This window comes from Salvia hispanica, chromosome 4 (assembly GCF_029641045.1).
Source record: "Salvia hispanica isolate PSC_SH4W2 chromosome 4, Shi_PSC_v1, whole genome shotgun sequence".
NCBI classification, from domain to species: Eukaryota; Viridiplantae; Streptophyta; class Magnoliopsida; order Lamiales; family Lamiaceae; genus Salvia; species Salvia hispanica.
In genome coordinates, this window is record NC_142695.1 from 527,793 (window position 1) to 554,518 (window position 26,726).

General features: G+C 37.7%; 7 protein-coding genes across 9 annotated transcripts; 3 read left to right on the plus strand and 4 right to left on the minus strand.

Moving 5' to 3' along the window:
• Window positions 1–3,106: 3,106 nt before the first annotated feature.
• LOC125194115 (ankyrin repeat/KH domain protein (DUF1442)) lies at window positions 3,107–4,092 on the plus strand. Its single transcript, XM_048092158.2, has 3 exons — window positions 3,107–3,125; window positions 3,205–3,300; window positions 3,393–4,092. The coding sequence occupies exons 2-3, from the start codon at window positions 3,241–3,243 to the stop codon at window positions 3,966–3,968; spliced, it is 636 nt and encodes a 211-aa protein (XP_047948115.1). The 5' UTR covers window positions 3,107–3,125; window positions 3,205–3,240; the 3' UTR covers window positions 3,969–4,092.
• Window positions 4,093–4,209: 117 nt separating this feature from the next.
• On the minus strand, window positions 4,210–8,824 carry SLO2 (Pentatricopeptide repeat (PPR) superfamily protein). Of its 3 annotated transcripts, XM_048092157.2 has the most exons (7): window positions 8,396–8,802; window positions 5,797–5,856; window positions 5,648–5,730; window positions 4,757–4,821; window positions 4,645–4,678; window positions 4,495–4,565; window positions 4,210–4,415 (listed from the first exon to the last, which is right to left on the minus strand). In XM_048092157.2, the coding sequence occupies exons 1-7, from the start codon at window positions 8,697–8,699 to the stop codon at window positions 4,325–4,327; spliced, it is 708 nt and encodes a 235-aa protein (XP_047948114.1). In that variant the 5' UTR covers window positions 8,700–8,802; the 3' UTR covers window positions 4,210–4,324. The 3 variants fall into 3 exon arrangements, with proteins under 3 accessions (XP_047948114.1, XP_047948113.1, XP_088912600.1); XM_048092156.2 differs by lacking the exons at window positions 4,210–4,415; window positions 4,495–4,565; window positions 4,645–4,678; window positions 4,757–4,821 and adding an exon at window positions 6,008–8,102 and having other exon boundaries at window positions 5,661–5,730; window positions 8,396–8,824; XM_089056474.1 differs by lacking the exons at window positions 4,210–4,415; window positions 4,495–4,565; window positions 4,645–4,678; window positions 4,757–4,821; window positions 5,648–5,730 and adding an exon at window positions 5,950–8,102 and having other exon boundaries at window positions 8,396–8,824.
• Window positions 8,825–9,146: 322 nt separating this feature from the next.
• On the minus strand, window positions 9,147–11,921 carry LOC125196728 (uncharacterized). The gene is made up of 7 exons (XM_048095343.2): window positions 11,786–11,921; window positions 10,732–11,205; window positions 10,466–10,635; window positions 10,287–10,367; window positions 10,110–10,185; window positions 9,926–10,018; window positions 9,147–9,560 (listed from the first exon to the last, which is right to left on the minus strand). Exons 2-7 carry the CDS (start codon window positions 11,186–11,188, stop codon window positions 9,355–9,357), a joined length of 1,083 nt encoding a protein of 360 aa, XP_047951300.1. The 5' UTR covers window positions 11,189–11,205; window positions 11,786–11,921; the 3' UTR covers window positions 9,147–9,354.
• A 2,488-nt stretch (window positions 11,922–14,409) lies between these two features.
• LOC125197494 (cyclin-dependent kinase-like protein) lies at window positions 14,410–16,586 on the plus strand. Its single transcript, XM_048096248.2, has 2 exons — window positions 14,410–14,778; window positions 14,855–16,586. The coding sequence occupies exons 1-2, from the start codon at window positions 14,701–14,703 to the stop codon at window positions 16,256–16,258; spliced, it is 1,482 nt and encodes a 493-aa protein (XP_047952205.2). The 5' UTR covers window positions 14,410–14,700; the 3' UTR covers window positions 16,259–16,586.
• Window positions 16,587–17,199: 613 nt separating this feature from the next.
• Window positions 17,200–20,939, minus strand: LOC125196532 (peroxisome biogenesis protein 19-1-like). The gene is made up of 6 exons (XM_048095088.1): window positions 20,792–20,939; window positions 20,379–20,521; window positions 20,213–20,261; window positions 19,700–20,018; window positions 18,011–18,327; window positions 17,200–17,441 (listed from the first exon to the last, which is right to left on the minus strand). Exons 2-6 carry the CDS (start codon window positions 20,416–20,418, stop codon window positions 17,396–17,398), a joined length of 771 nt encoding a protein of 256 aa, XP_047951045.1. The 5' UTR covers window positions 20,419–20,521; window positions 20,792–20,939; the 3' UTR covers window positions 17,200–17,395.
• A 385-nt stretch (window positions 20,940–21,324) lies between these two features.
• Window positions 21,325–24,303, minus strand: LOC125193507 (photolyase 1). Its single transcript, XM_048091316.2, has 9 exons — window positions 23,943–24,303; window positions 23,149–23,489; window positions 22,825–23,065; window positions 22,552–22,709; window positions 22,427–22,463; window positions 22,193–22,251; window positions 21,940–22,021; window positions 21,782–21,853; window positions 21,325–21,701 (listed from the first exon to the last, which is right to left on the minus strand). Exons 1-9 carry the CDS (start codon window positions 24,246–24,248, stop codon window positions 21,528–21,530), a joined length of 1,470 nt encoding a protein of 489 aa, XP_047947273.1. The 5' UTR covers window positions 24,249–24,303; the 3' UTR covers window positions 21,325–21,527.
• A 1,332-nt stretch (window positions 24,304–25,635) lies between these two features.
• On the plus strand, window positions 25,636–26,611 carry LOC148926985 (uncharacterized). Its single transcript, XM_089057473.1, has one exon. It carries the CDS (start codon window positions 25,708–25,710, stop codon window positions 26,455–26,457), a length of 750 nt encoding a protein of 249 aa, XP_088913599.1. The 5' UTR covers window positions 25,636–25,707; the 3' UTR covers window positions 26,458–26,611.
• Window positions 26,612–26,726: the final 115 nt, after the last annotated feature.

Here is a 26,726-nt window from a genome sequence, read left to right on the forward strand (position 1 = left end):
ACTAACTCATTTCATTCGCATTTCATTTAAAACTAATGTACAAGTGAGATGCAAATTTCACTAATTTTTTTTTTATTTTTTTAGTAATTCTTAAAATTCGTGCCGAAAAAAATGAGACTCTTATTTATGGATGGAAGGAATACAAATTTCACTAAATTTTTATTTATTTATTTAATAATTCTTAAAATTCGTGCTAAAAAAAATGAGACTCTTATTTATGGACGGAAGGAATAGCTACCAAACAACTCCACTCCATAGTGTATGAATAAAACATGTCAGTCATACATTCAATTCCCTTGATAATACACACATCCCTAAAAAAAATTTAAATTAATAGCTTACTATGAAAATTCCGCAAAATGATTATCCATTGAACCGCTTGAGCATAACCGACTTTTATTTACTACTCATTATACAATAATCTTCAAGTAGTAGATGCTTACGTAGGAACACTTAATTTAAAAAAAAAAAAAAGATCTCTACCCAAAAGAATAAAGTAACCCTCCGTGATTAATTTACAGCTACTTTATTAGTTGATGTATAAGTATTGAAATACAAACCTAGATCTGGCGTGGCATATCTCTCCTATAGTCAACGCTATTGCCGCCTTGTAACCGTTATATTTTGTTTTTGTAGTAAAAATACAAATGTTTTGGTCAGGGTTTCGTACAGTCAACTTCATGGTGGGCCCTAATAAGCCACTTATTTTGTTTCGACTTCAAATAGTTTTATTAGTCATAATATTTATACTACAGTACACTATAATTTGCAGTACAACATGGATTTATTGACGTTTTACCAAATTAAATAATTAGTTATATGTAGTTGCCTGTTATCTACTATGTCTCACGTAAGTTACTTTTCTTTTTTCCACTCATTTTAGAAAAAAATATAAAAATTAGTTAAAATAGAGAAAAAATAAAGTAAAAAAAAATACGAACGAGAAGACTTTTCTCTATATTATTCTCTCTTTTAGTTTACTCTTTCTACACTTAACTATTTATTACTATCATTTTATTAAAACGGGTGCAAAAAAAATGACTCAAATAATATGGGTCGGGAGGAGTACAGTAGCATGATAATTCACTGCAAATTTCTTTAAAACAAACAAATGAATGGATTGAATAAAAAAGATAAACGGCACCGAATAAAACGACGCCTCAATAAACAAAGGAATAATAAAGTTGAATGGTTCAGAGTTTAAAACATTGCCAAATTAAAAATGTCTAGTAGATAGAGAACCTTAGATTTTCTATAAGGTTCTTGTAGTAGTACTGCTAGAACTTATCTTTGATCATCTGTGCCTTGAACTACTGTTTTGTTTTGTTCCTCAAGATAGAGAATAATATAATATAGGGATGTTTGGAATTATCTCATTGATAAATGAAATGGAGTAATATAGTATGATAAATCAAAGATGGACTCAATTTATACTCCTTATTTAATTTTACACCAATACTTCATACTGACGTAGCATTTCTTATTATTTACTCCATATTACAGAGAATGCAAAGAAAACTTAACCAGATAATTAAATAGGAAATAAAAAAAAATCACATCAACTCTCTCTCTGACTCTCTCTCTACAGCCTAAAATTAATCAAACTAATGCTGTATACAGCAAAGGTATAAAAGTTTTACGATGTCACTACTGTATTATACTACTACCAATTCACTTATAAATTATTATCATTCTTGTTTTTTTATTTACCACTATCTTCTACATGTTCTCAATTTTCTAAGCTAGTACTATTAGTCAATTGACTACTCATTATTTCCACTATTATCACATTTTAATCACAAACTTGGTAACCTGATGCTAATGTTCTTATTTCAATTCACAGCATCACTTGATGTAACGGAAATTTCAACAACTTTTCAAAGTTGTAGTATAAGGTTATCAAGTATTTTTTGTTGAATAAACTATTTGTAAAATAGCTTATTCATTTCCTATAAAAAAGGGTGACGAGCACTAGAAGAATTCTCACACGGTGTAGAAAAAAATCAAAAAATTATTTTCCGACTAAAAAACGATCATTTAATCAATACGGTGGTTATCGAAAGGCAAAATTTTTGCCAAACCTCAAAATTACGTGAATACACTCAGATAAAATCAGAACATTCCAATTGGAATAAGTATTTTATTTCAGAGTTAATTAAGACTCAATCTCCTATACACGAACTCAGGGAAATTCACAACTCATTGATTAATTAAAGTGGAAACATTTGATCAATCAAGTTATGCTACATATCATCGCCTACCACTCTGCAATAGTTAAGATAATGGAAACCGGCCAGACAAGTTACGAGAATTTGTGTGAAAAAAGGTCTAATTTGTCACTCCAAAACAGCTAAAAGGTACAACTATATATATTCAAGAACGAATTAGTATTCAATTTGTCAACTTTGAGCCAATATGAAAATGACTACAGAGGTAAAGTAGTTATTCATTTCCCTTCAATTCCCTTCCCTTCCTTCGTCAATACTTGATATATCCCAATAAATAATACAGTAATAATAAGTAACAACAATATATTATAATAATAGTGATAAGAAAATTCATATATTCTTATATATACACCTCACTTAAGAAACATACTCAGACGTATGGATACAATTTGTTCAAATTAAATGATAGTATACATATGTCGAGATATAGTATAATTTTAGAAGGCCTACCAATGTTTTATAAAATGGTACTATTAATTTCTAAAAAATTAAATACAACACTTTACTGTCCAACAAAAATTTGCTACTTTCAATCCCTTCTTAAAATAATTATCACTTTCCATTTGTCCAAACAATTTACAATACTCACTTTTTCATGTCAAAATCATGAAGTACAAAAGATTTTTAAAAAATACTGTATATACGTATATTCAATTAAAGCTGACTTTTAGAATAAGAATTGTGAGTTTAATCATAACTATTGCCACTAACTATATACTAAAAATAATACTATTAATTTGGTAAGCCACCCAAAGCCATCTAAGTATTCCATTGACTTGCTAAATTTTACATATTTGCATTAATATAAGAAATGGGGATGATAAGCGATCAAAGACGGAAGAGGATAAGTGCAGAAGCAGATTATTGAAATCCCATGATCTCCACTTTAGATTTTTGGTAATTAATGCAAATTCTCATCAACTCCCATTATAAAAACCTAATTCTCTCACATCACTATACATTTCTCCTTTGATAGGCAAAGTTGAACACCTACCAAAAAAGGTCTTCAAGAATGAAGCTCATTTGGTCACCGGAGACGGCGTCGAAAGCTCTCATCGACACCGTCAAATCTGTATGGAATCCAAACCCAAAAAGATCCTATTAATGTTGTTTTGATTTCTTGGCAAGTTATAGTTATTAATCGAATTTCTTTATTCCATGCAGTGCGAGATCTTCAACGAATCAAGTGCGGCGGAGCTGGTTTCGGCGATGGCCGCGGGGTGGAACGCGCAGGTGGTGGTGGAGACGTGGAGGCGGGGCGGGGCGATCGCGGCGAGCGTCGGCCTAGCGGTGGCGGCGCGGCACAGCGGGGGGAGGCATGTATGCGTGGTGGCGGACGAGGAGTCGAGGGCGGAGTACGTGGAGGCGATGAGGGAGTCCGGCCGCGCAGCTGAGGTGGTGGTGGGGCGCCCGGAGGAGGCCATGGAGGGGCTCGAGGGGATCGATTTCCTCGTGCTGGACTGGCGCCGGAATGATCTCGCCAGGATTCTGAGGGCGGCCAGGTTGGGGCGGAGAGGGGCGGTTGTGGTGTGTAAGAACGCTAGCTCCGATGCAGCCGACGATTTCCGGTGGCGGCAGGGGAAGTTGAGGATCGTGCGGTCGGTGTTCTTGCCGGTCGGGAATGGACTGCACATCGCGCATGTCGGCGCCGCCTCTGGTGCCGCCGTGGTCACTGGCCGGAGCAGGTGGATCAAACACATTGACAGCCGGTCAGGAGAAGAGATGGTTTTTAGGAGATGAACTTTCAGTTGCAATCAATGTTACCTTCTTAACTGCACCTTTTTTTTCTTTTTTTGGCCTTTTCTTAGCTTTTGTATAACTGTACCATTTGTATATAAGGGAGAAGAGTTGACTCTTTACAGAATCCACCACTAGTGGATCTGCTTTAGCCTGAACACAGAAAGAGAGAGAGAGGGGATGAATGAGTAAAAATAAGGTGCCAAATGCACCCAAGTAGCAAATCTTTATCATGCAGTTGACATTAAATAAAACTATGAAACTGTATATTATAGGAAGGCCATTTAAGATATGTAGTACTCCTACAAGATAGATAAACCGCATATATAGTGCTTTCTAACAATGAGAGATATTATTATTTAGTCCCAACTGTCTCGGCTTCTTCGTAGAGCTTTCTTTTGCGAGTGGGATTTCTTGGTGTCGAGTCGTTTCTGCTCCCCAATAGCAGACCTATGGAGTAAGAAAGGAACACTTAGTTAACATGATATTGCATTTTGTTGAAATTAATTAAGCAGCAAGAGTTGCTCACAGTTTCGCTATCTTTTTTACAGTCTCTTGTGAAGGAGGTGGGGGTACATATGAAGCAGCATCGATAATAGCCTGCGTCCATTCCATCCACAACTAATTAACTTTCCAGTTGCCCAACACAACATGAATATATCTTTTCATAATTAATCACCTGTAGTTTTGCCAATGCATCTTCAATGTTGCCCCTATAAACAAACAGAATACCATGTAAACAATTGCTCTTGTTTCTTGTTAAAGAAAAAGGTGTGGTGATCGAGTTTTACTTTTGAGTTCTAGTCTTTGTTGACGAAATAACAATCTCCCCGTCCTTGTTGATCCGGTTCTTCTCCTGCCACCAATATAAGTTGGGATTAAAAAGATGATTGTCTCCAAAACAAAATACTCCATGAACCAGGAGATGATTAGAAGGATAAGCTCTGCTTGTTATAAGCTAAATAACATACATGTAAAATGTCAGGGATTTGATAGACAGGTCCATGGGAATCTGCTGCTTATGAGATGCTGGATAGGATCTCATTGCAGCAGTATATACGTGGCAAAAGAAAAAATAAAACCATATTGTAACATAGAGAAATTTGGTTGAACCTGATTAACAATGGCGTAAAACACAAACAAAATTGAGATTTGAAAGGAAAGATCAGATATTTTAGATGATGGTAACATGCATTTCCAATGTGAGATAAACTAGAAGCCTTGTCAACTTGATGAAAATAATATTAAGATGAAGAGGACATAACTAACTTATGTTCGACAACTAACAACTTTTCTGCTTAGGATAGAAAGAAACATCTTGTTCTCCGTCTTCATCTAACTATATATAGGAAGATGCCCAAGGCTGAAAGAAATTGACGCATATTGCATAAAACTCGAAGAGTAAACCAGATATCTGATGGGACAGACTCATAATTCTATCACGTCTTTCATTTGCAATCAGTAATGCATATGTAATAAAGAAAACAACAGTCATAAAAAACTCTGGCGATAGTGCCAAGGGTGAGCTCAAAATAAAAAACTAAGAGTCTGAGATGGTGTACAACAAATAAGAAAGGGTGCCAAGGATTTGATGGAATAGAACATGAGGGGCAAGCAACACACATGCTTTTCAAAATCAAATACTAATATGGTAAATAGGAACATAGAAAGTAACACCTCACCGTTTGCATTATCCTCTCCCTCACCCATTCACTCAACCAATGTGCCTTTTTAACATTAAATCGCATATCCACCTTCGTGTTTACTGCAGACATACAAACCTACTTAGCAATGCGGCCAATCAAATACGATAAAATGAGGCATCACACACCTTTGTTGACATTTTGCCCTCCAGGCCCACTACTCCTGGCATAGCTTACAGAAACATGATCTGCATAAAGAAAAAAAAGTGTTGAAAATGTGCCAATATTCAGACATTCTACTCTATCATAATTATTTTCCTAGAACGAATCTGGTAACATACAAATTTTAACAATAATTCAATTGATAAATATGTCTCTCATAAAACAAACTCCACTTGCTTTATTCTTTTTCGTTATCAGCATAAAAAATCAGTAACAATAGGAGCATATCCTTTCATCTTCATCATCTTAGCAAGAATTCTCAATAATGAATATATTTCCCTCTTCTGTGAATGTCTACTATCTTTGGCCATGAAAACATGCACATGGCTCCCAATCTCAATCCAGCTACAACCGGGCTGTTTGACTACACCATGACATCTCATCAGCTTCCGAACCCTCGTAACATCTCTCCATTTCCCAACCTCAGCATACATGTTTGAGAGCAGAACGTAAGGCCCAGAATTCTGGGGATCAATCTCTATAAGTTTTTCAGCAACAAAATTGCCCAACTCAACATTGTGGTGAACTTTGCAAGATGCAAGCAAAGATCCCCACACAACACCGTCAGGAGGGATTGGCATAGAGAGTATCAAGTTCTTAGCCTCGATGAGCATACCAGCTCGACCTAGTAAATCAACCATACATGTGTAATGGTCCTTCTTAGGTTCTAGACTGTACTCCTTCCTCATTGAGTCGAAGTAGTGACGCCCTTCTTCAACTAATCCTGCATGACTACAGGCACAGAGAACTCCAATCATGGTCACATCATCTGGGTTTTCTCCACACTCCAGCATTTGCCTAAACAGCTCAATGGCTTCCCCCGCTTGTCCGTTTTGTGCAAATCCCACAATCATGGCATTGAATGAAACAACGTCTCTTTCAATCATGGTGTTAAACACTTTGCTCCCATCTTCAACCGACCCACATTTCATATACATGTCGATCAGAGAATTACCAACGAAAACATCCGATTCAAGGCCATGTTGGAATCGAAGTCCCTGCTTCAGGACATGGCTATGAGATTGTCTACCAAGCTTCAAGTCAGCAAGATTTGCACAAGCATTCAGTAGGTTTCCAAATGTATAGTGTGTAGGCCACATAGCTTCCCTTTTCAAGAGAAGAAACAAACGCAATGCCTCTTCGTTGTCCCCATTCTGTGTGTACCCAGCAATAAGTGCATTCCATGACACAACATTCCTTTCCATCATCTTGGAAAACACACTTCTTGCAGCTTCAACACTAGCAGCTTTGGCATAGCCACTAATTATTGATGTCTCAGAGACCACATTTCTTATCGGCATCCGATCAAAAATCCACCGTGCTTCCTTTATCTTTCTACATTTGGCATACATATCAACTAGTGCATTGGATATCACAAGATCATTGCATAACTTATCATATTTCACCACTCGTGCATGAATTTCCATGCCTTCTTTAAGAGCAGAGAGGCTTGCACATGCACTAACAACGCTCGCTAGAGTCATCTCATCCGGCTGAATTCCACATTCCATCATCTTACGAAAAACCTCAAGCGCTTCATTCGCCGGCCCATTTTGTTCATAACAAGTAATCATACTATTCCAAGACACAATATTCCGCTCCCTTATTCCAAGAAAAGCCTTTTCAGCACAATCCACATCCCCACACTTAGCATACATATCAACAAGTGCAGACCCCATATAAACATCAGACAAAAACCTCGACTTAGCCAGAGAGCCATGAATTTGTGTACCCATTACAACATCTCTTAGTCCGGCACAAGCACTAAGCGCACTACCATAGCTGTATTCATTCAATACAAAGTTCTCATAGTGCATTTTTGCAAAATGCTCCAACGACCTATCAAACACCTCGAGCTGAGCAAAACCAGAAATCATTAAGTTCCATGAACACTGATCGGATTCAGGCATTGCAATAAAAACTCTTTCAGCCTCAACAATAGAACCTGATGCCACTAATGCACCTATGATCGAGTTATAACTAAAGGCATTTCTTGTTGGCATATTACCAAACAGTTTTTGGGCATACTTGAGACACCCACATTTCCCGTAAACATCAATGAGCCTGTTGTTGATGAAAACTTCATCACTGAACTGGGATTTGAGAACACAAGCATGAGTTGCGCATACATCGCGTGCAGACTTGGATTTTGTGCAGGTTTCCAAGAGTTTCGCAAAAAATGAAGATGAATGAGTGAGAGAGAGTTTGTTGACATAAACTGAATAATTTCTTCCCATTCCATTACGCGATGGATAATTAGAAGGGATTTCATCTGCATTTTATCAAGCTCCCTTTTAATCATCACTACAAACAGTTGAGTCAATTTGTTTCAGCTTAGCTTTATCCCTTTTTCAATCAAGGTAATTACCATAAAATCTTTGTCGTATTAACTATGCATAATGCACCAGAAATCAAATTTCCGAGTAAAGCACACAAAACAACCGAATAATTAATTCATTAATCATTCTGACATAAAAACTTAGTGCAACCAAAAACTAACTTCAAAGGGAAAAATAAAAAAGGCAGAAAACAAAACATCAAAACGGACGAATCTAAAAACTATACCTAGAGTTATTTGAGGAATGGGCTCGGCGCCACCTCCGGCAGCTTTATACCGTTCCTCTGCTTCGTCCAAAAGTCGCTGAACCTCCACCAGGCGCGCAGGCGACTTCTTGTCCTGGCCGCCGGATTTCGAAGAACTGCACCTCACGGCGCAGTAACCAGTCGGCGCTCGCCACCGCAGCAAGGTGAAGCCACCGGGCGATGGCGAGGCGCGAAAAAAACGAACTGAGAATTGCGCATGAAGTGGAGGCCGGAAGATTGATCGAGCAAGCATCGCCGCGGTAGGTGCCGCTCTCATTGCTGCCATTAGGGATTTATCTATCAACTGATAAACACTCCTAATTAGGGATTCAAGTTCTTCCCAAATCGTGTATTCCCTTTTTGTGTTAGTGGGGGAAATTTACACTGAAAGTTTCTTCCCAAATCGTATACTACTATATACCTCGTCCATATAAAATGTTTTTTCATTTTCTGAAAATTAATTACGTAGTAACGTTTTTAGTACCTAAATAATTTTAAACAATAAGTGGAGTACTAATGTTATACTATAGTATATGGGGCCACATAATAATTTGCTACAACTTCAATAATCGGGTAATAATAATTGTTTAGCTATCAATTTTGTTATAACAAAATTGATAAAACAATTAATTAGTGTCTGACTAATTAAAATTAGCAATCTTATAAATTTATTTAATATTAATTCAGTCGTAATCTTAAAAGTTAAAACAGAGGTTGCAGTTGCCCATCAAAAGAAGTCCGAACAGCTCCCCATCCATTCATAATTTCATACACATAATTCACAAAGGGGGTGTTCGAGAATTAAGTCATTACACATATGCTAAATTCAACTTATAACATCTCATACAGTACATTACACGTAAATCACAACATAGCTAGCAACTCTCAAGACCCAGAAACCTCCATCGATCCCGTCTGTGTGAGAAACTGGACCGCTCAAATTAATAGTACGTGTTGTTTTGATGACCACTGCCAGCTCTGTGCGTTCTAACACGTGATGAGGAGCCTGATCCATTACCAACATCAGGTTTTGCTCTTCCTGAATGCTGAGGGAGTCCTTCAGCAGCTGTTTTTGTGCTTCCTGCATTATTCGAACTCCCAACGCTAGGAAGTGCCCAGCCCCCTCTATCACCGATTCTTGCAGACCCTGAAAACATGTCACAACTCATACATCTCAGCCACAGGACTAAGAAGCCAAGAACCTACTCTAGAGATAAAACAGAGTCCATTACTTGAGAAACAACACAAATGAGGGAAGGCAGGGTTGGAAATGATACATAATTGCTTCACAAATAAATTATAGCTAACGGCTAACCACACCAAAAAAAATAGGTTGTCATATCATAATGGCATTACATGCAAAGATGCACTCGCCATGCTTTATCTTTTCAATATGCCTCAATAGCACCTCTCTAATAAGATACTAGTACTATTTATTTCATTGTAATTGGTTGTACATAGTCAATTATCAGGAAAACAGGACTAGACCAAGAGTAAAAGCAAATAACATACGCATAGCATCTCGACTAGCAGATTCTTCACTCCATCCAGGGAGATGCATTTTAGCATTTCCTTTCCATGCTTCCTCAAAACGAGGTAGTTCATCTGAGCAAGAAGACAAACACATTTGTTAAGACAAAAAGGGGGGAAACAGAAAAGGAATAAGTATCCATGTTATATAATGCTCGTGTAGTGCCTTGGTTGATATTGTGCAGAGTCTGCATTGTATCTACATGTCCATCTGATTTCAGTTTCCGGGTGACAGAATGACCCTGAAGTATGATCCAAATTCAAAAAAGAGATGTCAAATCAGGATATGTCCAGAAAAATACTATACAGGAGTAACAGGACAGGAAAAAATTAGCATTGATACCTTGTTGTGGATGGCCCTTCCGACTCTATGAGTTGCTTGACGAGTTGATGAATCAGCTTCTTTGAATTCTTCATAGGTCAACTAGATTCAAAAGGTCCAAATTCATTAAAATGAGAACAACCCTAGTCCAATGAAAACATTAAAAAGGAAGATGGGTTCAGTGTAAAGTTAAAGCTTACTCCATCACTCCCTGTTCTCCTAGTACTAGATGTGGTGTAGAATGCACCATTAGCACCGCCATAAGAAACACTGGAACTTTGAAAAGTGAAGCTATTCACTCCAGGCTGCATCCTTCCATGTTGCATCTGGTTCATATCATTCCAGTGAGCAAGATGCTTGCTCTTTTTCTCTACAAGAAATGAAGAACAAAACAGGAGATATTAGGACCAACCAGTCTAATCACCACATACACCTCAGATGTTGCAACACAAAGCTCACCACTCACCAGTAGCTTCATCATCAGGGTCCTCCACAATGGGCTCCTTGCTCGATCTTCCATGTTTTCTAGGATTCTCTCTCTTCATCTCTCCACTCTCCTTCTCATCCTCTTCGTCGTCAGAGTTCAGCTCCTCAATCACCGGTCCCCTAGACATCACTGGTCCCCTTGACAGGTTAGGCTGCTGGGGTAGGCTGGGTGGCGGGTGTTGGAGGAATCCAGAAGTGTGGGAATTCATAAATGGACCTCCATTAGAGCCAAAAGGGCTCGACTGAAACATTCCCCCAAAGGGGCTCGACTGAAACATTCCCCCAAAGGGACTCCTGAAAATGGGATCGTCAAATGGATCCCTTCCCCCAAAAAATTCAGAAATCATACTCCTTTGACGTCCAAAGCCACCAAAAGGGTCCCCAAAACCACCAAAAGGGTCCCCAAAGCCACCAAAAGGGTCTCTACCTCCCTGCATTTCTACAAGCTAGCTCCCTGAAAAAAGCGAATGAAATTACAACAATTAGGAATGACAGATAAACCTTTCCGAAATTATGATAAGCAATAACCCTGTCTAAATAACTTTAACAAGTACAAGACACCTTCACTTCAGATTCCAATTTACTCCAACAGATACTCAGATAGGGCTACCAACGAATGTTATAGTTTCAGCAAACATGAAACATTATTACCAAGGGCAAAAGATCATGAAAGGAACAACCAATAAATCTCAGAGCTTGATAAAGTTACATCCAGCTCAAAACAACAATCCTACACAAGGCGTTTTAAATATATCTTGTTTTAAAAATCACTCATATTCTTCGATTAATAATCTTTTTAGGCGATCATTATCAAGATAATATTCGCCCCTGGGAAGCAATCGACTAGAAAACCACGCATAAATATCTATACAACAGCTGAAATTTAGATGATTACACCTATAATCATCAAAGCATTAAATCACCCAGAAATTCGAAAGAAAAACATTAAGGGCAATTAACTGACACAAACTATCGATCGCACCCATATAAACATAGTCCAACCATTACTTTGGGGAAGAAGACAAGGAATATACCTAATTTGATAGCGTAAAAGAGATTGACGAACTTCGATTCTGCAGATTTGAGGAGTAGTTGAATTTGAGGAGAATCGAAGTAGATAGATGAGAGAAGTTTCTGGTAGGCCCAAAAAGAATATCGCGCTATGCTTTATCCAGCCCATTATTTATGGTAAGTACTAGTAGTACTATACTTTTGTAAATTTATTGTTCAATAATTTTTTTTTATTTGCAAATGTGTTGTAGTAGTATGATTTAAAGTTTTTATTAAATGGATTCAAAAGCTTAGATATCTATTAATTACCCTACCAGGCTAATTCACATACAATTTAATTTATTTTAATGCTGACTAATTGCAGTTTAATCTATGTAGGTTTTACGTATTTAATGTAGTATATGGATATTATTTTTACTTCACGATATTTTTAAACTTGTTTCATAGTATACGAATTTTTAACTTGTTTCTAAAAGCACGTTTAGCACACAAAAGTATGTTAAATTACTGAAAAAGTCCTAACATCAAATAAATAAATAAATAAATAAGAATATGAGCCATGTTGCCATTACTAATGCGAGTAATGCCTACATAGATAAATACAAGTACTATTCTAGTCGTCCCACTATAAGCAATTTGTATGTGACGTCTCACCATAAGAAACTTGTATTCTTTTACATGACGCCTTATCTTAAGTTAGTCATTTCTTTTTTCAATAAAATATAACATAATTTTATTTTTAATCCACACATATATTTTATTCTCTCTCCACTTAAGTCTCCAAACATCATTTTCGTAAAACTCATAGTACATTAATTTATTAATGAGAGAGTATAATATTGCATTATTATAATAAATTACAATTAAATAAATCGAATAATTAGTTTGTACAATATGTAGAGTTTGAAATTTGTACAATATATAGAGTTTGCATTTTATATAATAGAATGTGGGTTGATTAAAGATGTGAGCAAAGTATTTAAGACCATGATCGAGAGAGACGTTGTTTATTGAGAATTCTTGCTAAGAAGATAATGAAGCTTAAGGAATATTCTCCTAATGTCAATGAGCTTTTAAGCTCATGAGAAGCATTCAAGATGAAGAATATTTGTTTGAATTTGTGGGAAATGTATGTTAGTTTTTTCTCACTTTTATAATATATATACTGGGTTAGAACTTAGTTTTAAGAAATAATTGGAATTTCAAGTAATTGTTGGGACCATATAGAGGAGATATCCATATTTGTACTAGAAAAAGTTATGTTAAAGGATGAAACATAACATGCTACCCAGTCATATCAACCAGAAAACTTTAATTTTTTCCCTTTCTAAGTAACAATTGAATGAATTTTATTTAACTTGAAGATATATATAGACGAAATAATAGCTCCAAGTATGTGATATCGTTTCTAATGATTAAGAGAATTAAATGATGATAATAACAAGTTTTTACTAGCTTTACACGTTTCATAATTTCTTTAGCTGCTCCAACAACAACAACAACAACAACAACAATAATAATAATAATAATAATAATAATAATAATAATATAATTATAAAAAATGATGAAAAAGAAAATGGGTAATGAGACCAAGGAGTGTGGACTAGCAGATGAGTAGCCAGCCCGGTGCTGCAACTCTGACCTTCAGCCCAACATTAAGATACATTATGTCGCACTAATACAAATTAGTACCATAAAAAAATTCTGACCTTCAGCCCAACATTAAACTACATGATGTCACACTAACAAATATGTACTACAAAGTAACTCATACTATAAAAAATTTCAATTTCATTGTATAAAACTCTTTATTTATTTCTTATTTTGAACGAGTATATAAATATAATATATATATTAGAAAATTTTGCGTCTAAGTTAGACAGCTTATTCAATGCATTTCATTCCATTGAATGCAGCTCACATAGTTTTTCTTGTATTCATATCATTATACGTCATTGTTATGGACTGAGAAACGTGCCTATGGCACTTGAATTTATACCAAATATTAGTCGGTAAATCAAATTCTTTTTTTCATGAGAAAATATGAAGTCACAATTTTTGCTTTTCTGTAATTAAGGAGTATAAGGATAAATCTACGTGGTCATATTTATGTTTTGATCATGACAATTAATCGATTTAGGTGTTTTAACGGTTGATTAATTCTTTCCAATGCATATTCAATTTTATGATACATTTTTGCACAATGCATTTAGAGAAGGAAGATGGTGACAACAAAAATGAAAGATTTCACGAAAAAATGAAAAAATTGTAATTTAGGTAAAAGCTAGAAAGTTGAAGAAATGAAATCCAAAAATGATATTCCTTGCAAAACGGGTAGCATGAGTCTGCATTTAATGCTGTAGATGGAGATGGAGATGGAACTCCACTGGACCTACCTACCTCCACAAATTGCTCTCACCATTAATTATCACTTTATTATTTTCAACATATAATTTTGTTTTATAAATTTTTCACCTATCACTTAGAATTGGAAGTTGAAGTTACACGAGAGAGACGAGCAATGCAGTCGCTTGATTATGGATTAATATGAATATCCAAAAATGGCCGGGAAAAGTGAAAGCATCAGAAGTTTTGACTAGGCAGTCAAAAAAGGTCAATCACTTTTACAGCGGAGGCGAGTGTGGGTCACGCACCAGTAAAGGTGGAGGCATCCGAGAAGGGCGCGTGGCATTAATGACCCAGCTGCATTTACTGATCCTGCTGTTGTTGCGTTTGGGGTAGATACATACAAACATGATTCATTAAATTCTCACTAATCTCCTTCAATCTCAATTTCTCAACAAATTCCTCCCCCAAGAATCAAATCAAAATACAAAAAATACTCTTGTGGAATGATTGAGAGAGATAAATAGGCCATGCATGAATCGTTGTTGTGAAATTGTTGATTTTGTTGAGAAAACAAAGAATCTGTTGGTAGATGAAATCAATGGCGACTTCTTCTTCTTCCTCCTCCAAAGCCTCGCTCTCCCCGCATCACCCTCCCCACTTCACTCCGGTTAGTCTCTATCTATCTATCTCTGATCTAAATTAGGGCATTCGATTTGATGGATTTAATTTGGTGATTTTGACAGATTGAAGAGGGCAACGAGGAAGAGGAATTCTCGCAGGGGAGGATGAGTTACAGAGCAACTCCGGCCAGCAGCGACTACACGCACTTCCCGACGCCGCTGAATTCCGAGAAGAGCCGCCGCAGCAGCAGCAGCAAAACCTGCTCGTCATCGGCGAAGAAGAGCGATGAGACGAGCGGCGTGTCGTGCAACAAGTGCAGGCCTAGCAATAGGGAGAGGTTGTCGGTTGTTCCGTTGGAGGGCAGCAACAACCACCACAGGCTTTCGATGGCTAGCCCCAACGGCATTTTCAAATCTGTTTTAGCCTCTCTCGCGCTCAAGAAGAGCCCTAAGTCGTCGGATTCGTCGTCGTCGCGGGAGGAGCACTGGAAGATCGCCGTGGCGGAGCTCTCCAATAAGCTAATCCAGGCCAGCCGGCGCCGCGATGAGGCCGTTCTAGAAGCTTCCAAGCTCAAGTACTCCATGGCCGAGCTCGAGAAGAAGCTCAACAAGCTCGAAATCTACTGCCACAGCCTGAAATCCGAGCTCGAAACCTGCAATTTTAACGGCAGCAATGAGCAGCACCGAAAATCGATGAATTACAAGCAAATCAAAGTCGGGGATGAGTCTAAAGTGATCGAGCATTTCTTGGTGTCGGTTTCGGAGACGAGGACGTCGGTCCGTTTCTTGGGCCGGGCCCTGGGCCTTCAGCTCCGACAGATGGGCCCGAAAGTCTACGACCGGATCGCTATGCTTCTGCAGCCTTACGACATCAAGATTTCCATCTCCAGGAACCCTCGGGCCCTTGTGTTGTACCTCGAGGCCTTGCTCAACAGAGCATTCTTCGAGGATTTCGAGTCGCCCGGGTTCCACAAGAGCGGCCCGAGCCCGATTCTGAACCCCATCGACCGCTGCGAATCCAACTTTGCCATGTTCAGCCGGCTGCAGGAGCTCACGTGGGAGGAGGTCCTCAACAAAGGGACCAGGCATTTCAGTGAGGATTTCAGCAAGTTCTGCGACCGCAAGATGAGCGACATTGTGGCTCTGTTGGGCTGGAATCGGGCCTGGCCTGAACCCCTCTTGCAGGCCTTTTTCGTAGCCTCCAAGGCCGTGTGGCTCGTCCACCTCTTGGCTAACTCGTTGCACCCGGGGCTGCCCATTTTCCGGGTCGATAAGGGGGTCCGGTTCGACCCCGTGTACATGGAGGATATGGGCGGGGACAAGGCTAGGAAACTCGTCCCCGCCATGGTTCGCATCATGGTCACACCCGGTTTCTATGTGTACGATAACGTCGTTAAGTGCAAGGTGCTATGTAGGTATTACAATAACAACAACAACAACAACAACAACAACAACAACAACAACAACAACAACGGGGTTACTGGTAGCCATATGTTGGACGCGGGCTTCACCCCATCCCCGTCGTAGCCTATCAATCGAACCAAATCCAATAGGGAAAAGCTATGTAACATTTGTCTCCATATCTTGTGTCGATTAGTGAAAAGCTGGGATTTGGACAATGAGCATATTTTGAAATTGGAGGGGAATACCGAGAAGTAGTTTTTGATTGTTGATACAATTTGCAAGTGGAAAGTAAAATGTTTGGAGTTATGTTATTGTTTGTTGTGTATTGACTCGTTAGTTGGTCAATTTTGCTGCTGAATTCTCTTGTTTTTTTGCAAGGTTAAGACAAGTTTGGCATGTGGGTATACAATGTATGAGTTGTGTATAAAATTTTTGGACTTTTCACTTTTTAGCACCATATAATCATTACACATTTCTCATCTATTTGAGTTGTTTGTCGGGTCAGTTAACCCGGTAGGAATACAGCTCATTACTGGTGTACATTATGGGAGTGTTGTAGTTGGTGTCTTGCTCATTAATGTTGCCACATTAGAATTGGTAAAATCGAAATCTTTTAAATTATTGGACAAACTAAAATTACAAAATAATACACCCTTGTCCAGTAAATTTTAAGTGGGTCATGGATGGTGAAAGGAAACACTCTGTGTTATAAACTTTTATGATACTATGGGTATGACAATTGAAAAACTTGGGACAAAAAATAATTTATGGTAGGATAGTGACCAGAAGACAAATGTCTACAAGTGTTTGTGTTGTGTAATAAATGGTAAAAACTATAAACTCTTGAGTCTTGCAAGAGGAAAGAAGTTTTATGAACTCCAATGTGGTTTTGATTTGAAAGTTAAGAAACTCAGTTGGCAATAAACCTTTTCTATCAGTACTAAAATAGTGTAGTTAACCAAATTTTGAATAACTTTCCGCACCCTTTAACTCAAGCAGTCAAGTCAATTATAAAACTTTTTTTAATGAGACAATTGAGAGCAAATTGTGCAATGAGCAGCATATACAAACAAAACCGTTATAAACTGCTTGAAAAACCTTAGGACTGGTGTAGATTATTAAAATGCTGAAGATATTCAGCAAAGCAGAAAGCTAATGCAAAAGAACAGGATTTAAAAACAAAGATAGTTAACAAGTGAAGGCCCACATATTTTATACTGTAACTTGCAAATTATCAGGACCCAGGGCCAGTATCTTCGCTCACATAATACTACAATTCTGTTGAGACTCAAACATTTCTGGAGACCTGCAGCAGCAAAAACAACAACTCAATTAGCTATTCCCCTAAGCAAAATCAAGAAACATATGATACGGCAGGTGAAGAAAATGAAACGAGCCAAAAGCCAGGCAACTCACATGAAGCAAAGCTCAACTTAGAAGCATGTCTAGGGAATTAGGAAATAGATTCATCTGCAATCATGCTGTTATCCGCTAGCTAAATCTACGGAAGGAATTGAACTAATAATAAGCTCTTTATCTCTTTAAGAATTGATCACAACTGTGAAGACCTATTTGCAGTAGAAGTTCATTGAGGAACGCATATTCTTGGATCTCCAACACAGTATTAAGCTTTTGTGTATACCAAATATCTGTGCCCTCAGTTCAACATTTTTTCACAAAACACAAGCTAGAATACTCCTCAAACTACTGCATGATTGGTGTGGAAATGCAATTTCTCTGATTCAAGTTAAATGATTAACATAGCTGCTCTGCGAAAATGTATGTTCTTGATATGCTACACCAAACTAGTGCATTCCTCTTAGGCTAAAAATACGTAGAATAGAAACAGGAAAATTTATACTAGAATATACTTACAATTGTCCGAGATTTGATAGATCAAAGTCCGGGGCAAGCTCTTGCACAATATCATTCGGTGGTTGACCACACTCTTGCATTTTCTGCATAAGCTCGACAATCTTGTTGAAGTTTTCAGGCTCGGCTTCATACACTTGATTCAGATCTTTTATAAACTGGTGTTGATTAGAATACCGAGTGTACTCTTCATCTGTGAGTTTAGCTTTATTCTCTTCCAACCATGTTGGGTAGCGTTCACCAATTTCTTTCATAGGTTCGTAAAGGATTTCCTTGGACAGGAGCTGTTGCATCATGGTTTCTACAATTGACTCCATATCCTGCAACCATAAGTCATGTTTATCACCAGTTCTACATTAAGTACACATTAATAAGAAGAAAATTAAAAATAAAATAGCAAGCATTAGCTTCTATATCTGCACAAAATCATGCTAGCTTCCAAAGGAAAAAAAAAACTGACATAGATAGAAAAGAAGAAAAGACAAAATAATTATACATAACCATGTCGTGTGTTGGGGAGGAGGACAGGCTATAAAGAGTGGTACAAGGACATCATTAGAAATCAACAATTCCAAATAACCAAATGACTTCACTACCATCGATCCAACATCCTCTTCATTTAGTTTCATGATATGCAAACTTTCCATCATCTATGGCTAATCCAATAAAACACCATGTTCGGTTCATCAGGTGCATGCATAAAATTTTGAGTCAAAATTACACAAAGATGCTATCACAAGTGTGCGATGGTGAACACTGAGGGACATCACATTTTTTCTGCCTGAGTACCAAATAGTACATGCGCAATCATTCATTGACATGTGCATTGCATCTAACCTTACAATTAGGTAGAATCAGAAGACTTCAGGAATGGCACACATGAAAATAACGTTGTAGTGATCAGGCTTACCGTGTTCGTGGCACTACCATTCTACGCGATATTGCTTTTTTACTATTTTCCAATTAATTGTTATATTTTTATAATTTCTGAGGTTGTTATGATACATTCTTATCTCATGTACTTGAGTTTAATGTAATTAACTAATATAGTACTGTATATTTTATATTGTAGTGTAGACAAGAACATGGTCCTTATCGTGTTCGTATCATTATTGTAATAACATGAAACATGACAGAATAACAAGAATTGCCATCCAAACTAAACTCTTTAGTTGGGTTAGGGTTTAATCCATAATGTTAAATTAAGTCAATGATAAAATTCATTCATTGATGGGAGAATGAACATCACAAGATCCTTCCTACTCCTACGTAGTCTTTCGCAACACAACAAGGATAACAAGTACACAAGGCTAAAATTATCCGATTAATTGGCTTCAAGACTCATGAATTTGATTATGCATCTTAGAGGTGAGAGTTACACAACTAAACATCTTGCTCAATTCTATCCATTGACCTTAAGGACAAAAGACCATGTCACACAGCATGCAACTAAGAGTTCAGATCATGTATGTAGCATATATCCGATTTTAATGATAAAAATGTTCTTAGTTGCAAGGGAACTGCAGAGAAGGACTAACTGCTCTTTCTTTCTCAAGAAACCATCAGCAGCCAAACTCAACTGTCTTGAGAATTCTCACTAAACAGAACCAAAATTTACAACTCCACTTACAAACAGCAAAGACCATCAGCTAAAAACCATAAACTGCATCAAATTTAGCAAGCCACACTAACCTGTGTGCCTGCAAGTTCCTCAAACTGCTTGACCCAATCCTCTATCATTGGCTCTCCACCAAAGCCATCTCCAGCCATTGGTGGTCGAGGCCCAGACACCGATTCCAACCCTTTCACCGCCTCCCTAGTTTGTTCCCTCAGCTGATCAAGTGCCTCTGTAATGTGTGATTCTTGCTTCGGTGGTGATACCTTTTGTTTACCCTTTTTCTTGCTCTTCAAATCGGGCAACCCCATCCCCAACCCTTGAACATTCCCACCAGTCAATGTACAATGGTCTTGCTTGTTCTCACTATTCTTATCACTGTTATCATCCACACCTCTATAATCCAACAACAAATATCATCAGTACACATGTATAGATTAAAAGAATCCAGAAGTATAACTACATAATAAAATCCTTAACCAATCACAGCCCAGAACCAAAACTTAAACCACAATCCACTTGATTCTCTACAATCCAATCACCACAAAAAAAAAAAACATAATTTAGGCAAGGGAAAGACAAAGCTGTACCTTTGAGCAGAAGATGCGAGATTAAGGCTCTGAAAATCATCCAGAGCGCCTGAAAAATAGTTTTATAAACATAAACAGAATCAACTGGCTGCTGTTCTGCCCCTCTCCATATTCATCCAAACAAATACAAAATCAAAGAAAACAAGTAGAGATTAATTCCTCTTACTGTCAAGAAGTTGGTCTAAATCGTCGGAGTGGTCAGCCATTTCTTGTTTTCTCCAACTCCAACTTCAATAACTGAATCGCCCCTTTTATCAGTTGCGTGTGTAGAAAATATCTAGTCTTGAGTTCGGTAAAAATAATGGCTTTCTAGAAAAAAAGAAGAGAAAAGAACATTAAATAAAGGATTTACTGGACAATTAAGAAATGCGTAATATTGGACGGATTAACCGAGCGAGGTGGTTAAGTCTCCGTAGCCTATTTTCTAGCTAGAGACTAGAGTTTCAATTCGCACAAAAAAATCCAAATTCCTGTATAATTTCTGAAACAAGATAAGATCAACTGCGCCTGAATTGATAAGCAGAAATGAAATAAATAGATAAGGAAAATAAGAAATAGAATAAGAAGTTTGAGGCCAACAGAGCTGTTGTTCTGAGGCGACTGCTGAACTGTGGCTGATAGAAGTGGTGGCTGTGGCTGTGGCTGGAATTGAGTTAGAGATGGCGGAAGGCCAAGATGTCGGTTGGACCGCTAGAAAGCGCCGGTGATGGTCTTGTCTTTCAGATATATGGGCTTTTGGTTGGGCCTGGATTGATTCAAGTTATTGGGCCAATCTAGATTGGACCTTACCATAGCACTTTATAACAATTTTGAATCAAGTAATGGTTGCAAAAAGGTGAGATTTTTTAGCAGTAATCAATAATAATATTAGTTGTCGTCCGGTTGTCATGACTAATTATCATGAGACTATTTATCTAGAATTAAATTGTAAGATTATTTTAATGGAAGGGAATAGTTATGGCTAATTATCATTAGACTATCCATAGAGAATTAAGTTGTGGAATTCAATCTCATAAATCAAACGATAAATATTTAATCCTGAGATTTAATCTTGCCAACCGAACACCCTAGTATACTACTACAAGTAAACAAAGAAACAAATCCAGCCTAGATTACAAAAGTATTGATTGTTGAATACTTCATAAATGTGTTTCCCATAAGGGCTTGTTTGATACCCATGTGAATAAAATTCATGTTAAGAAACTCAACAAGACTTTGACCAAGAAAATCTTAGAAAATGGAATCCGTTTCTAATGTTATGCTAATAGTTCATATGACTCTATAAAGTTAGCAAGTCTCTAAAGTCACATATTTCTTAGGTGTGCAGTTGTTTTGCTTTGGTGTTAGGGAGAGCTTCTGCCTTCCTTTTCTTGCATTCGCCGACTATCCTCTTTATATACGCAATGTATCCTTCCACATCAAATTTTCTCTTGCAACCGGCATAGTTCATGTACCGAATTTTTCCAAAAACTGGTCGCTCTCGCCACCCCTACCCGATCAAACATGCTTGTGTTAGCACTTAAAAAGGACTTGGATCAAAGTTATTAGAGGTGGAGGGTTAGAAATGACCTGATCATGCACTCCACATATTGACCACATGCACCCGACGTATCCATTTGGATCCCTGCCGTCTATTTGATACTGCAGGAGATTGAAATGAGAAAAAAATGTGCATTACTAAGACAATAAGTCCAGTGACAGAGGGAAGGGAGTTTAAAATGTTTTACTTTATCATTCAAGTATATTGATGTTGCTAGTGCTTCTTCTGGTCCACTAGTCCATTCAAGAATCTTTTTTGCCCAATACATCCTGAATTCATATTACAAATCCCAAATTATATTCGTTATTGGAAGATAAATAGTAAAAGATATCTATTCCTCATAATCACTGATAGATAATATAGTTGTTTCTGAAAGAGCCTTAGAAGGCTGGATAAGAGTATTCATTGACGTAAAAATAGTAAGATAGAAAGTCGCTTACCTCATAAAACCATGCATCTTTCCATAATGAACCATTTCTAACTGAGAAGCATTCCAAAGCTGAAAGAAAAACGGCCCAGAAGTTTCTAAGAGAAAAATATAACATGATAATTTACGAGTTTGAACGAAGTTCAATTTTGAATTGAACAAGCACAAATCTTAGCAATGGCAGGGTCTTTCAAAAGAATATAGTAGGTTATTCTTCGGAGAAAAATGTCAAGATTCAAATACTTACTGGATCAGCTGTTTGTGCTTTCTCCAACTGCTCTCTCCTGCAAATAAAAGTTAGCTACTCAAAGAATTAAGCCCCTTCCGAAAAATGGACCATAGAACCAAGGAAAAAAAAAAACAATCACTAACGTGTATATGTGTTCTCGTTTATCAGAGGCATGGTCCATTAAAGTCTTGCGAGCCCACTCCCAAGCACCTTCTAGAGAATCATAATGTGGTTGGTAGAAGCAGAAGTTATCAGCAAGTTCTCTGCGGACAATTAATTCTTCCAGAAACACATCAACTGCCTTGTGATAGTAGCCGCAACAAGCATTTTGTTAGACACAAGAACAAACTAAGCTTCGGACTTAACAAGTCTAAATCTAAAGAGAAACTTGAAAGATGCACACTTGCAGAACACACCTTGGTGTATAATTTCCGTACTTTTTCTGCCTCTAATGCACATCTCTGAGCTGATATCTGCCCAAAATGCAAATAAGGAGAGAGGCCGGATAGTGCTTTGGGTTTCAGCGGATTGTTTCTGTCCGAAGAATAGTTCTTCAATCTTGCTTTCAGAAATCCACTCTTGTCCCCCATTAGTACTTCGAGAGCTGCCTTTTCACCTGGCTCACACCATTCAAGTTCAGGAACTTCTGCACCTTGCCTGGCCATATAGTTAGATGCATACCAAGTTACCAACATCAGACTACAGGTTATAAATTCATTCAACAAGTGTTATCATCATACCTTACAATACTAACAATGAGGTCCTCCCATTCAATTGAATTACCCGAGGAGTCCCATTTTTTCATTGGACTCGTGAGTTCAGGGAAATCAATTAGATATTCAGGAAGCTTTTTGTTTATCTTGCCCCTTAGAGTTCTGGCAGCGTATTCCAATTTGTCCGATGCCACCCAAATAGGCACCACATTGTGCGCGTCAACTTCATGAATAGAAACTGACTCAGTTACCCTCTTGCAGATTTCCTCTTTCCACTGCCTAACCTCCCTCAGTGGTGAGAAGTCTGTTACCAAAAGCGAAGCCCGGGATTCTTTCAGAAAATCTGGAATTGTGTCAACAGCTTCTCCCTATGAATTCATTATGATATAACATCAGTACTATGCCAGAACTACTATCCATGTTCCAGATATAGTATGCTTTAGTTTTTAGCAGTTATTAATGTATACAGTAATCTTGGTTATGCAAAATGATATTCACTGGAGAGTAAGCAGCAGAGAGAGAGAGAGATTACTACAATTAAAACCATACTCAACAACAAAATTAACACTAAACCAGAATTCTGAAAGAAAAAAAAAAGCTACAACAAGCAGCTTCCAGCAAGTGCCCAAGCAATCACGAATTAACAATTGCTATCGTTTCCATAAACATTGATAATATCAAGATAAAATTTCTCAATTTTTCACCCTCGTATAAGCAAAATCAAACAAAGCAAATAAATAAAACTACAAATCGCACATAAACATTAAAAATAAAAAAAATTGAAGGAAAACAGAGAAACTTAGGCGTAAATTGCGAGTCACCTGGAACAAGAAAAAGGGGATGTCGAGCGTGGAGCGGAGATCCGAATGCAATTTCCTGAGGCCTCTGAGCATAAAGCCTAAGTGGCGAGCTTTGGCGCCCTTGAACTGATGGAAGAGGTTGAAAGCGATGGCGAGGGGCGCCTGCAGCTGATTAGCCTGATGGATGGCGTGGATCAGAGCCCAGTTGTCCCTCAGCCGTTGATCCCGGAACATCCAGTACACCACCGGCCCGGCCGAGTTCCGGTGGGACCCTTGCTTCAGGATCCGGATCCTGCCGGGCTGAACTGGCGGTATCGAGGAAGACATTGGGTTGAGCTAAGTGCGCGGCCGGCAGAGAGTAGGTTTGAATTGAATGAGAAGGGAATGGCTGAGTCATGAAATGGAGGGAATTCAAAACGGTTTAACGGTTGTGGTTTTGAAGGTGGACACGTAGGACTCCTCTCATTCGCTTGTTTTTGGGAGAGGCCCAAGTTGGCCCACCTTTTAGAGGGCCTCTTGTAATCCAATTAATTTGCTTCATCCAATATTGTGGTACCCCTTAGGGAAGGAGTAATTTTTTTGGGGAATGTTTCACACTAAATAGATAGATTTAAATATAAAAATATTATTTTTTCTATTTTTCTTTTCATTTTACTTACAAAACATCGCTATATAAAATCTGGTAGTCTCATTTCTCAACCTCTACTTTACAACGACCGAGGAATTAGGAAATAACTAGTATCACGCATATGCATAACACAGATTAATAGTATATTTTAAAATATTAATTTAAAATTTAAAATTAATTAAACAAATTAGAATCAATATTAACAATGAACAATATGAGTAACAACTTTAGTTATATGAGAATAAAAAATTTATACAAATCAACATTGAAGCATAATAAATTTGAAACAAATCACATAATATAATGTTTAAACAATAAATCATAGAGTAGGAAGATGAAAAAAATCTATCACAATAAAGAAGTAAATACAATGGATAATTACTTATCATTTTTATAACTAGAATTATAAGTTCTATAGGTTAATATAGTTAAAGTTTATTCACTTTCTACAAGAAAATTAAAAGATCTAAAAACTTTTCATGTTTCAACTTTATGAAATGAGTATTCAATTTATAATCTAATAATATATATTCAAAAATATCGATAGAGTTTGAAAAGATCTCGCTGTCTAATTGCAGTGGATGATGAGAGGAGGTAGCCGGATCTTCCCTTGTATGTTCATTAATACTATCACTCGACTCATCTGATCTACGTGAATTCCTCCCCAGGCCAATGTGATCCACCTCCTCGACTTTTTCTTGAGAATCGGAGTTCTTAGACCCCTCGTTTCTGGAAGAAGAAAAGAATGTCAGCTGGATGAGTTAAATCAATATCAATGTTATACCATATGTTATAGGTATATATACAATAATCACTAATGATAGGTGTGCTAACAATAAGTGCATAAACCTAACCGTTATTATCTTTATAATTCAGCACCATGCAACCTCCTACTCACTCACTTGTATATTATGAAATATGAGAAACTAATCTCCACTAATAAAAAGAAACGTGGAAAACCAATTAAGTAGAATTATATATTTATTAGAATTAATTTCTAAATTTTATATTAATTACATTTACATCCTTAAGCATAAAATAATTATTCAAAACCTCCTGAACATGTATTGATTATTAAAATTTGGAAATTGCAGTCCCACCTTTTCAAATTCCACCCAAAATAAGAAACCCTAAGCTCAAACAACGGTTACAGTAACGATGGCAGAGGACGGAGAAGATCCGTTTGGTACGATCCTCAAATGCTGCAAGGTGAGCGAGTCGCAGGAGGCGAAGCTCCTCAACTGCCCATTTGCGCTGGATTCCGAGAATGTTACGGACTCGATCCCCCTAGCCCAGTTTTCCTCCATGACGCAATCCGAAGCCGATCACCTCGTCATAGTTACGCCGCCCGAAAGCCAGCCGATTTTGGAAGTGTTCCACACCCCGCCGGAACATCACCTCTCCTCCTCCGAGGACCAAAACCCTAATGTGGATGACAGAAGGAGGCAGGTATTGGATGATGAGCAGGAGAGCAAGAGAGTCAGGGCTGAGGAACATGATAATGAGCCGGAGAGCAAGAGAATCAGAGCGGATGCTGTGGATAAATCTGGTAGCAAATTAGGCGAAACAGAGGTGGTTGTGATCGAGGACGATGATGAGGTTATTGATTTAAGTGATTCTGATTTGGGGGAAATTGGAGTGCCTAGAGGTGAGAATTGTGATTCAAGTAGGAGCTTCAAGGGGAAAGCTGTTGAGGAATGTGCAGAGATGCATGGCAAGGCCACAAAGCGTCGATTGCCGCCATCGATGGATGTTGTTGAGGAGGAGGAGGTTGGATTGTTTGGGATGGCGGATAAACTCAGGGCCATTTTTGGATTTCCAGGTGCTGGTGAGCATGTAGACTTTCTTGAGACAGCCAAGAAGAATGGTATGGTGTTTCCCAAACCAAGATGGCAGCAGGAATCCTAATGATGATATGTTGTAGTTATGTACAAAGTCAGTGTCTTATTTTGCTTGTTTCCATCCATCATTGACCAACTAGTTTGAGATGGATGAGTTTTGATTAGTTGTAATCAAGTTTGACATACTATTGTAATGCAAGAGTTTAAGTTTAGTAGTAAAACATTTGTCATGACATTATGTGGGAGTAATATGTTTTTTAATCAAAGTTTGGATCAAAAGATTCAGCTTTGATTATAGAAGTTTGAAACTATGTATCATCTATAATTAGCATACTA